The sequence below is a fragment of the Thunnus albacares genome, chromosome 11, assembly GCF_914725855.1.
Source record: "Thunnus albacares chromosome 11, fThuAlb1.1, whole genome shotgun sequence".
In the NCBI taxonomy this organism is placed as follows: Eukaryota; Metazoa; Chordata; class Actinopteri; order Scombriformes; family Scombridae; genus Thunnus; species Thunnus albacares.
In genome coordinates, this window is record NC_058116.1 from 17,303,928 (window position 1) to 17,316,137 (window position 12,210).

Here is a 12,210-nt window from a genome sequence, read left to right on the forward strand (position 1 = left end):
GTCCAGTCTGAGCCCAGCAAGCCCTACTGTACAAATGGTAGTTTCTAAAAAAAGCACTAAGACCTGCCTGACATAACCGTTTCCAAATGAACGATTGCGTGGCAGCACAGTGCAATGTTGATGTGCCTCCAAGTGTTGTCTGGGAGGCTCTGTGATTCAGTCCTCTTGAGGGGGACAGACAGGAAAAGATTTCCCCATCAGTCGCCAAGCCGTCATAATTGCCAGGTGAACATTAGCTACAGTTCTGCGGGACTCTGCTTTTATAATGAGTGCAGAGGGACACGGGTCATCCACCATGCATGCTGGCCCTCATTAGGGGGAAAAGGCTATTCATATATTTGCAGAGCAAAAATAAGACTATTAGTTTGCACTGGCCAACAGCCGGCCATGAGCTAGAAATTTTTAATTGCTGTGTTTCACAGATACACTCATTGAAACAAAAGTTTTCTACAGAAGTTTTGTCTAAGTGTCTGTCTCGCATGTAAATTTTTAAAAAATGCAATTAACTCCAGAATACAGTGTGTTGTGGGATCTCACAATCCGTCTGCATTACTGTCTAGTGTTCTTGAGTTTTAAAGCCCCTGAAAACTTGGTTTCAAATCAAAGTATTTTACCATAACATTAAATATTCATGGCTGAATATGCAATAATCAAAGTAAAAAAAAGTGTCTGCTGTATGCAATGATGCAAATAAGTGCACCACTGCTAGTCTATGGCCTCTAGAATGATCAGCCATTTGAAAATCTATAGGAACCCTTATTTGAACCATCATTCAAACATTCCCAATCCAGCTCAACACACGGGCTGTGTCGCTGACAGCTAAATACAAGAAAGAGGTTAAGGTCTGGGCTTGTTCTTGTCACACACCAGGAGGCTGCTGATGTGTAACATTGTGCACTAAATTGGAATATATGCAGATTAGCTCTTGCCCTAATAATGGGTGGCTTTTACATTTTGCTTCTACAAAGTTAAAGGGCATTTTAGCATCATCCCCACAAAATGTTTTTTCCACAACAAAACACCATCGTCCATCACCATCAATGCCCAGCGTCCCGCACTGTATGTAAGTGAACACTGACATCAAACTTTCATTAGTCAATAATGAAAAATACTTTTATGATCTTCTGTAACCCATTTCATAAAAATAGCCTGAGCTAAAACCTGATGGGAGGGTGGGGATGGGATTGATTTATTAATCTAATCAGACCAATGTAGGACATGAGACGCATTTGTCCCCCTCTCTGAATCAGCTAGGATAGCACTTGAGGTCAGTCTCCGGGAAGATCAGCCAATCACTTCAGACAGTCTTCTCTAATTTTCCATCTTCTTTTATAATCTCCACAATCAGAGACAGGGCAGGGAAAACTGCCTCTGCTTTGATGTTAGCTTTGATGGATTTGCTCTTCTATTTCCCCCCATAAATTTGCGACTTCCTCACTAAAAATTCTCTGTAATCTTGTTTTGCCGCTGCAGCATTGATTTTTTGAACTTAAAGCAAACAATCCTCTTCTCATGAAAGACGTGCACTATGATTTTTTTTTTCCCTGCAGAGATGAGGATTTAAAATGATCTGAAAGCATGCTGAAGCACTAACTGGCTCTCCACCATCCTTGGCGTGTAATGTGAAACCATATGGTGGATGAGCAGAGCAGCATCCCTAAACCAGTGATTCCATGGGGTACAGCAACTGGGTCAAAAATATGGAGCCTCCAAGGGACATATGAAATTGTCAGCATCTTGTGGTAATCAAAGGACATTACAGCTGTTCTTGAGATAGAGGCAGCAGCATTTAACCACCAATTGAACCCACAGTGAAGGCAAAGTCGCATCTGATCATGAGGATAATACCTCCTATCGCCACATATTCATAGATGAAAGATTATTATAGATACAGTCCTTAATGGGCACATTTACAACACAAATGAAAATATCGTTCCGGTTCAGTCTGTTGGTTTTTCTTCCCCAGCCAAAAAAACCTTATTTGCTGTCGCTGTGGTCAAAAATAGCATTCGAGCAGGAGTGTTTTTTGCAGAACAGCTCCTGGAGATTGATGATTGATTACTACACAATTACTGCTGAAAGCGGCAGGGCCCCTCCTCCTAATCACTACTTTTCGTCTCCAAATGGAGATTATCACATAGGAGAAGCTTGTTAGAGCCACTTCCTCCCTGCAAATCAATAAAAATTACTCAAGAGATTGCACGCATACATCAAAAATGTCTCGATTGAATCCCCAAGCTGGCTCTGCACATTTACAGACAGGTACTGTATATTATTGTGTGTGTGTGTGCGTGCCTCCTGTGGCAGTGGACCTGACCCCCACTGATATACTGGCCTTAAACCACGACTAATTAAAGCTTCTTTTCGATGCGGGCGCTCTGGAACTTCAGGTCCCCTCAACAATTAAGTGCAGGATTTCTTCTCTGGTCTCCAGTGAGAAGAAAAAGGCACAAGGCACATCCAGAGGGTTGATTATCCCCCCCCTCTCTCACTCCCTCCCCCCTCCCCATTCTGCCTCTACCTATTATTGGATTCACTTAGTTGATGGAGCCCCTTATATTGAGCAGGGACAGACAAGCAGGCCTGCATACGATCAAGCACATTGGACCTACTTGGAGAAATCGGACAGACATTGTACAGCATGGTGTTTAAAGTCGAGGCACGAAAATGTTGAGAGCTTCTTGTCATGATGGTCTAATGGAAACAGGTTAGAGAGACAATCACATAACATGAAGGGAAGAGGTTCAATGCCTGCTGCTGTGTCCTTGAATGTTGCCGGGATAAGAGAGCCAGCAAACTAGAAATGTAAGCTTTTGTGTAAGGAATGCAACAGCAGGGTGAAAAGCAAAGAAACTATCAGTGTTTTTACATCGCCATACCTTAGATTCAACTACTAATTAAAATATTATTGCTTGTTAATATTTCAGAACATAGTATTATTATTAATAATTCCACTCAAAACATATTAATCCCATTTATTTTGTTTTCAAATGATGTCTAACCAAAATGTTCTCTTCAAAAGTATTGATATTGTTCAACGTAGCCTATTATAGTTCATGTTTGTTTACATATTGTAATATAAGTTTCATGACCGGCATTTACCAAATTAGGCAGCACAAATTACAGTCACTGTCTTGTGGTGATTGCAGCTTGGCTGTGCAGTGGTTTTGCTGTCAAGCCCATGACCTCATGAACAGCACTGTCGTACTCATACAGTACCCCAAATCTGCTTCTAAATGATCTGATTGATCAGCTGGCACAAAACATACAGGTAACACTTTACTTACAGTGTATTTAGCATTTATAAGTAAACATTTAAGAAATGGTTTATAACACACTGTAATGTAGTTGTAAAGCAGATATAAGTGTATTTTAATGACAATATATTAGAACACTTGTAATTATAGAAAGCCTTCATATAAAAACTGACATTTGACAATGTTGACACATATTATACATAAATAAACACTTACTACATTACAGTGGGTTATAGATTAATGATTAAAAGGTTGTGTACTGCTTATGAATGATAAATAGGGGGACTTCCTCATATTGGATTACTTCAGAATTATCTTTGTTTTTCAGTTTTAGTCTTCATAATCCTTCATTATCAAACTTGAAATTATTTCAAGTCTGTCCTAAACCAATTGCCAGATGCCCAAATGAACATTGACATATGTTTTTTCTTGCTGTAATCATTCCTCCTGTTCACACTGACCATTAGAAGATCCCTTTATAATGCACTTACAATGTAAGTGATGGAAGTCAAAATCCACAGCCGTCCTTCTGTGCAAAAATGTATTTAAAAGTTTATGAGGATAATATGAAGCTTCAGCCATCCAAATTAGTCAAATCAAGCCAGTATCTTTTAAAGTTACTGTCTTTTTTAGTGTCAAATTCCCCCTTTTTGTTACTATCTTTCCATAGCTGCGAAAGAACAAAACACTGTCTGTCGAGACTCAGAGAGAAATTTTTACTAAAAAGACTGTAACTGTGGAAGATATCCACTTTATATGACTAACTCAGACCTTTACACCATAGGGGGAGGTGGGGGGATCTTACATTTCTCCGGTTTCTAAAGACTTTTTGAGAAAAACAATGATTTTCAAAAATGTTGACACCAGAGCATTGTTAAAATAACAGTTACATGGCTAGGAGGGACATGAGAGGTTAACTGAATAAAATGAGGGAATTACTCAGGATGCAATATAGTCCCAAGCCTCTAAAGACCACAGGATGTAATATAGTCCCAAGTCTCTAAAGACCAAAGGTATGTGTTTAAAGCTTAAAGACATAGCCACAGTTTGATCACTCCTGAGCATATATGAGCTCATGCTTTATATAGTTGTGAAGTGTACAGTCTCCATGGTGAGAGGCTCTGATTATGTTCCACCTTTGTGAGCCACGGTGAGCCACAGATAGCCACAGATAAGGCTTCCATTAGAGCTATTATTTTAAAGCATCTCACCCCTTAATGGACTCCCCCTGGCCCGGCCGCAGACCCACTATCTTATCCTCACGGGCCCAGTTAACCAGCCTGGGTTTTGATTCCTACAGGTGTGAGACTGTCTGAAACCACAGTGAGTCCCCACAGGGCCCCTGCTAAGAGTGTGGTGAGGCGCTGACGTGTTGTCAGTTCTGCAGCAACTACTATTATTACTTCTACTTGGCTACTTGGAGAGGTTTATAAGTATTGTGAATGAGAAGGAAATGAGAGAAATGGTATTCAGGAAAAGTGTGTTATTAAAAAGGTAATGCTTTTTCATGTGTCGTGTACATGCAAACTGCTTATCTGCATTTTTTTAGTATGTGCCATAAATATTTATAGTTTGTCACTTTGTTTAGAGTCACAAACTATAACTACGTGTGGGCGTTGATTGACAGCTGTGATTGATAGGTTGGCTCACCTGCTGCTCTCTCCCTGGCTCCGGGACTTGCACTGAGTCAGACTATTATCGCAATATTTTGGTAAGTTTAATGTTAGTTGATTATGGCATCTGACCTGTTTGCACAATTTAACTGAAGTAGCTAATGTTAGCCGAAGTTTGCACCGCTTGGTGTTCCCAGTAAGATAACGTTCGCTTCAGTCTGAGGTAGCGGGGTGTTTCCAGAACATGAAAGACAACACCCCACACTCCTTATCTGGAAAGTCCTGGCTCTGAACAGAAAATATGGCATCAACCATAAACTGCAACTCTGGGCTTTAAACCAGCTCAAATGCAAAACATATGGGTGACGTCACACTTCGCTACATCTATCTTTATATACAGTCTACAGTCTGCATGCTAAATATGAAGCAACAGCCAGCAGCCAGTTAGCTTAGCTTAGCATAAACACTGGAAACAGCAGGAAACAGCTAGCCAGGCTCTGTTCAAAGGTATCAAAATCCAGCTACAAGCACCTCTAAAGCTCACTAGTTAAAACATCCAAGAAGTGACTGCACCTGGACAAGACATTGCCACACACATGACCCCGGCATAAAACTAGTGTCGTTTTTACACTTCCGTTTTTATACAGAACAAAACAAATAAGGTATATGTTTTAGTGAGCTTTAGAGGTGCTGGTAGGCTAATTTTGTTACTGACAAAGCCAGGCTAGCTGTTTGACCCTGTTTCCAGTCTATGCTAAGCTAAGCTAGCTGGCTGCTGTTTTTAGCTTCATATTTAGCATTCAGACATGAGAGTGGTATGTGCTTATCATCTAACTCTCTGCACAGAGCGCAAATAAGCACATTTCCCAAAATGTTCTCAATCAATCAGCAGTCAGATAGTAAAATGTTATGCTAATAACATTTGCTGGTTCCAGTTTCTCAAATTTGCGGATTTGTTCATTTTCATGTCTTATAGCAATGTAAATTGAATCTTGTTGAGTTTTAGACTTTTGGTCAGACAAAACAAGCAATTTGAATATGTTCCTTTAAACTATGACAATTGCTGATGGACATTTTCCAGTCTTTATTCTATAAATGTCAGAACTGACATTTTGTAGAATAAACAATGCATAAATCAGTCAAAAAATAGAGAAAATAATCACTAGTGAAAATAATCATTAGTTGCAGCCCTTTGGTGTCGCAATGTTCAGAGTAGGCTATTACCTGTTCTCCATCTTCATTGCCCTCTGTTGACCTTCTAGCTCTCTTTCTTTCTGTGTCCCATTCAGGGAGAGTAATTTTGCCTCTCAGATTTGAACAAAGCCAGAGTCACCTGAAAGGTCAAGCCTTCGTTCCTTAAATGTACACAGAATAATGAGCCTTGTCAGAAGTACCTTCATCAGCTGACAATGGCAGGTACCTTTACAGATACAGCGCAAAAAAGGGAAGGAACCATGTGGCTCTTATGGCATGTTGTACGTGAGTTGTCCTCTAACAATCACCATGAAAGACAGGCTGCAATTTACCACCTTTAAAAGCCCACGCACTGAACCCTGCTAATGAGATGTACGGGGGTCTTAAAAGCTTCAATAACAAGGTTTATTGAACAATTGATGCATCGGTGTGATGTACTCCAGTCCACATTTTCATCAGCTGCTTGTCACGGAAATTAATCATTTTTATATGTTCAGTCGAAGTTTTATTTATTTATTTTTTCTACAAAAAAGGCAAAATGTACAAACAGGTAACATCACTTTGAAACCAGTACATTGAAACATTACATTCCTATTATAACACCATGCACTTTAAGCTAATGAAAAACAATAAATGTGTGTGTTTGTGTGTGTAGTATGAACGAGGTGTTTGAATTTTTGTCTGAATGCCAAGCAGGCACTTGGCAAGGATTCAGTATTTAAGCAGCATTGATATTATTTCACCATTTCGTGGGACTGATGGTGATTTCCAAAACACACCGCAATTTTAAAAACCCAAGGTAAGCACTGGCTTTTATTACCACAATTCCAAATATACTGTAACACAGAAATACCTTGCAACCTTTCTACCATTCAATGTCTTTCTCTCCGGGGAGTGTTCAAGTTTTACAGCATCTTAGAAAAATAATTGGTTCTGTATGTACAACAACAACAACAACAAAGGTGATAGAAACATGTTAACAGTATTATATACAATAACATTTCTTGCCAGATCCAGGTCAACAATGTAGTGAAAAGTACCTGTCACATTTGCTGGAGTGAATACTGATATATTGAATACTGACTTGATGAACTATTAACAGATAACTGAATGTTTGATAAAGCATTAATATGACAGTGACCTATTCATGAAATATGTTAATATCAATATGTTGTAGTTTTGTTTTTTTTATATGGAATGAAAAAAAGACTTAACATTCCTCTTTTTCAACAACAAAATTGTCTAAAAACCGATAAACAAAATACAAAACAACATTCTAAAGGCACACACAACTATTCGGCCCCAAGACATGATTTCAAAGAAGAGGGCAATGTCTTAGTAGAAAGGATCTGAAATCTTGTAGAATCTGACAAAGGTGATGTGTTTTTATTAATGAAACTCTCAGATAGCCGTGATACAGTAAGTTGTCATTTTCATGAATTATATTATGATTACTTGCTACTTCCTCTCCTGCAGCCACTTCTCTCATTTTTTCCCCCCAACAGCCTGTTTTAAACTTCCGTATAGTATGTAATCTGTAGATCCAGAGAGCTGCCTCAAATTTTCAAATCTGTACATGTTATACTTCCTGTCTCACTAATACAGAACATTGTCATTAGGTTTAACTTTTCTTTTTAAAAGGGGAGGATGTTATAGCTGCTCTTGACTTTTATTCATTGCAATCTTTTGCTTATCATTGTTCTCCCAACATCTCAAAGTCCTAAACAACTAAAGTAATTAGCTTATCTGTTAATATATTGTCCAATAATTATCAAGAAAGTGCAGTACAGAAATTCCAAAGATACTATATGCTTTAAGTAATTTAGAAACAGCATTGCCATTATATAGTTTGTCTACTAGAGAGTGCTGACATGTTGTATTTTTCAACTGTAAAATATCTCACTCACCACATATCTTATTCACGATTCTTTACTAATCAAATTTAAGGGATCCTGAATTAAAATGTTTAGTAAAAAAAATTATATTTTTGCCAAGAAATCAGTATATACTTTATATCCTCTGTGTTTGACTTGTCTTATCTGGTCAATTTAATCAAAGGATAAATTAAAATTCCATCTATTTTTCTGCGGTGACACTCCCCCCTTAGCGCCCTCCAGGGGGCGTACATTTTTGGTAGCAACTGACAATGTTGGCATTGGTACAACATCTGTGTGGGCGGGCACTAAAAATACTACACAGTTAACCTGCTGGGAGCCAATGTTGTTTGCTGTTGAAAATGCTGTAACCCACAGAAGTTTACAGTGCGTCTCCTAGCAACACTGGCCCTCAAATGTCAGTCAGCTGCTGTCATGGGAAACACCCACCCAGAGGCTTTAAGCTTAGACTCTCACTTTCCACAAATATGTCCAAAAACTGTTTCATCCGCTTTTGAAAAACAGGAAAATGTGCACAAGTTGCTGCAGTATCATTAGAGTTTATAGTTCCTTACAACAAAAGTGAGCAAAATTCATATTTCAGTTCGACTTTAAAACCAAATCAGCTGATATATCATTATCAGATAGATACAGTATCTGCCTTCAATATCCAGTACTGGTTGGGCTCTATTAACAACATCACCTTCCTCTTATTTTAATGTAAATCAAACACAGATATGGAAAAAGGATGAGCAGCAAACCATCTTGTTTTAAGATTGTACCTAAACACCAATGCACTGCATGTACACAGCACAAGGAAGGTCATTTACAGCGCAGACCATCGCAGAGATGTGCCTTGAAATATTCTTGTCATAGATGCTCTTCTGTTTAATCGTTTGTCCAGCAGCTAAGCAGCAGTCTGAGAAGCACAGTGGATGCATGGCTAGCAGCTGGCCCGCACAGTGTGAGTGGTTTGATATCAGTGTCCTCCATGTACACAATCAGACCTCACACATCGTTCTTACTGTGTGGACGTGACGAGATCCCCGATGCTACAGCTCGTCACGTCGCCTGAACGGCAGGTGCAGCTTCTCTCAACTCTGAAGTGAGCTGTAAAAGTAGACGCCTCCGTAATGGATCTCTGTATACGCTGGCCAGGCTGTTAGAGAAAGAGGCGATGTGCGTGGTAAGAGCCACCTGGTGAAGGTGTGGAGAGCCTGGACTGGTTAATATGCGGACGGAGTGGCAAAAAGGGAGGTTGGGGGGGGTGGGGTTGTGAGGTGAGGGATCAGACGCTCAGGGTCATGTTACGGAGCAGCCACTGCTGAGAGCGGCTGCCACTGCAGTCTCTCAGGGTGGGGACCATCTTGTCTTCCTCGGACGGCATGTCTAAACACTGGTTGCTGTTCACATGCAGCAGGGTGAGCCGCTGGAGAGAGAAGGAAGCAGACGAGACGATTACACAGATGCAAATATGTACAAATCAATGTACAAGCATGACACAAATACAAGTTAAAATATGATTTTGTGTTTGAAAACTCTATAATAACTATATACATTCCCTCAGCCTGCCTCATCGACTGCACTTCAACTCTTGTCTAGAGAAAGTTGAGTCCACCTGGATGACTGAGATGAACCTTCACACACACTTCAACTATTGATTTCCCACATCTCACAGCAAACCTTTTTTCGACCCAGTAAATGCCCCGAGTTTGTTACACTCAGAAACTGTAGCTGGAGCAAGCAAAAACAACAGAGAGCATCAAGAGAGCAGGATGTTCTAGTCGAGAAAAGGTGAGATTCCTGCCCCCTTACAACAAAACATACATCGTGTCCGCTCTGTGAATTGAGGCTCCTGTGGGCGGAGAAGTTGTTTGTCTTTGCCACTTCATGGGAAGGATTTCTCTGTGAATTACTGTTGAGTGTCAGTGTAAAATGTCAGAGTCTACAAATAACTATGTTCTCTGCTTCTGCAGAATTGAAACCAAATGTTTATGTTTGCTACTGCACTGAATAATATTTTGGGCATTTTTGTTAATCAGATGAGTTGCTGTAATGTTCAATACCGTTGATGATCAGCACCCCGGTCTGCAGCTTTCTGTTGCTTTCAGCTTAATGTTTTGGCTTGCAAACCGATTGACAGAGTGATTTTAGGCTCCCTGCCCAGCATGAAAAAGTGGGGAGACAAAGTAAACAACTTTCATGAAAAAGTCGAATATCTGGCAAGCCAAAGAGAGATTTTTTTTCTCAGGAGTTGGCGGGCCAAATCAGGAATAAAATGACTGAAAATATTAGATATCTAGGTGGTGTCAGGAGACTTTGCTGAATCTCTAAGTAGGAAAAAGTTTGCCCACACATTTTCCATAAGAGCTTAGATATCTTAAACAGACCACACAGACATTAGATGTAGATGAAGAGATACAGATTTGTTACACCTTTCTCCAAAGAGACTCTCATTAATTTTGCATTTTATTAAAATGACTTTGTGACCAGATGTATATTTTAATGCTGTGACATAAAAAACTTAAGTTAAAGTGATACAATAAGTGACAATGATGCTGCTGCTCCTGCTTCTTACTAATTACCACATCACTATTACTGCCACTTGTTTAAACCTAACACAACATCATGCAATCTTTACACTTTATACTTATTATAGCAACACTTCACAGTGGCTTTGAGCTGACTTGTGTACAGTAGCAAAACTACACCTCAATGCTAATATTTATAGAAACTGGCAAAACAGAAATGATGAGTGGTTACTTGATGATACAGTACTCATTTGACCAAGCTAAAATATCAAAGTAAGATATCAATCAAGCAATGAAGTGTACCAGTTAATGTTTAAAAATGACTGAATGACTGAACTATGATTAGCTACCGCGTTTTATTGATTTTTTTTTTTTGCAGTAAATGGATTTGAAGCAAAATAATTTTCTTGTTGGATGCACATTAAATACATGGATGAAGAAAATACATACAGCACATGTCATTCCTGTGAAGCAAGAGCAAATACTTTGTTGGGTGAGATAATTTTTTGCTTCACTACTCTACATCTATTAAAGAGCGCTGAGAAGGAAAAAACGAGTCCACAATAGGCCTTTTTTTCCCCACAGAAGACATTTTGACATGTCACAGTAGGAAAAGCAATGATTGTAAATAATAAAATGAATAATAGCTTTCATTTAGCTGCTTCAGTTTCAGGGTCCTGATATTGTGCATGCTGGCTCGCTGTCACACTGTCAAGGCTTACTGAGACTCTTCAATAGAGCAGAGCCGTCATTGACGTTATTAGTAACACCTGTGCTTTTCCTACTATGACAAGTCAAAACATCTGCTGTGAAAATGTCCTATTATTGATGAGGCCCTATCAAAATGTGAAATGATTAATTTTCAGTCAAGGGATACATCAATCTATCATGTAATAATAATTGTGTCAGCCATATGTTTGATGATTAATAAACATGGGTTTAATTGTCACAGATCATGGGAGTCATTTTTATTCCATAAATGGTTCTGTCCTCAAACATCCTCATTATTTTTGGAGTTTACTCTGCAGTAGCATACTGTGTCCTCACAACAATATGACCTTGAATGTATCTCCTGCTCCACTCAACATATTGTCCCCTCTTCACTGTCAGTCCTATCTGTGTACAGCTCTGTCACATGAAAGTGCCAGAAGTGCTTTTAAAATGTCCAGACACACAAAAAAACACACCTGTTGTGATGAGCTGAATTTAAACACTGCATGAGCATGTACAACAAAAATCTGTGGCTATCTGCCACATATACTCTAAAGACCACCCGCTAACAACTGGAGGAAAGCTCTCAATGGCCTTGATTGACCATTTATGTTCATTCCCTCAGAAGTAACACGTTTCCGCAATTTCATTCCTCCCTTGAGTTGCTTTTCTTGGCCTAATGATCACATGCAGTGAAGTGGAGGACTTGCAGTGCCTCTGCTGAGGAAAACAATGCCATGACAGAAATTGGAAAAATTATGTTAAATATAAAATGATGTTTATGTTAGGTGCTACTAAGACATCATGTAGCTCTGTCTGTAAACGTAAAGATGTTCAAAAGAAAACCTGCTTCAGAGTTCTGCAGCCTGTTATCTTGGAAGCGATTTTCATGCTAAACAGCACAGCACACATGAAAGAAAATACATGTTAACAACTACAAACCACAATTTACTTCACATGTGGCACTAAATCATGTGCATTGGCATGATTTTTTTTTATCCTGTGGTCAAGGGATAATTCTTCATTAAAA

General features: G+C 39.2%; 1 protein-coding gene across 3 annotated transcripts in view; it reads right to left on the reverse strand.

Moving 5' to 3' along the window:
- Positions 1-7,561: 7,561 nt before the first annotated feature.
- Positions 7,562-12,210, reverse strand: part of galnt13 (UDP-N-acetyl-alpha-D-galactosamine:polypeptide N-acetylgalactosaminyltransferase 13) — a 36,185-nt gene continuing 31,536 nt past the window's right edge. For 2 of the 3 annotated variants that reach the window (XM_044365775.1, XM_044365774.1), the window contains exon 13: positions 9,282-9,367. Coding sequence is in view for 1 of the 3 variants with exons in the window: in XM_044365776.1 (XP_044221711.1) it covers positions 9,227-9,367 (141 nt within the window). In the remaining 2 variants the exon portion in view is untranslated. Of the gene's footprint in view, positions 9,368-12,210 lie in introns of all 3 variants that reach the window. The other variant, XM_044365776.1, reaches the window with a different exon arrangement.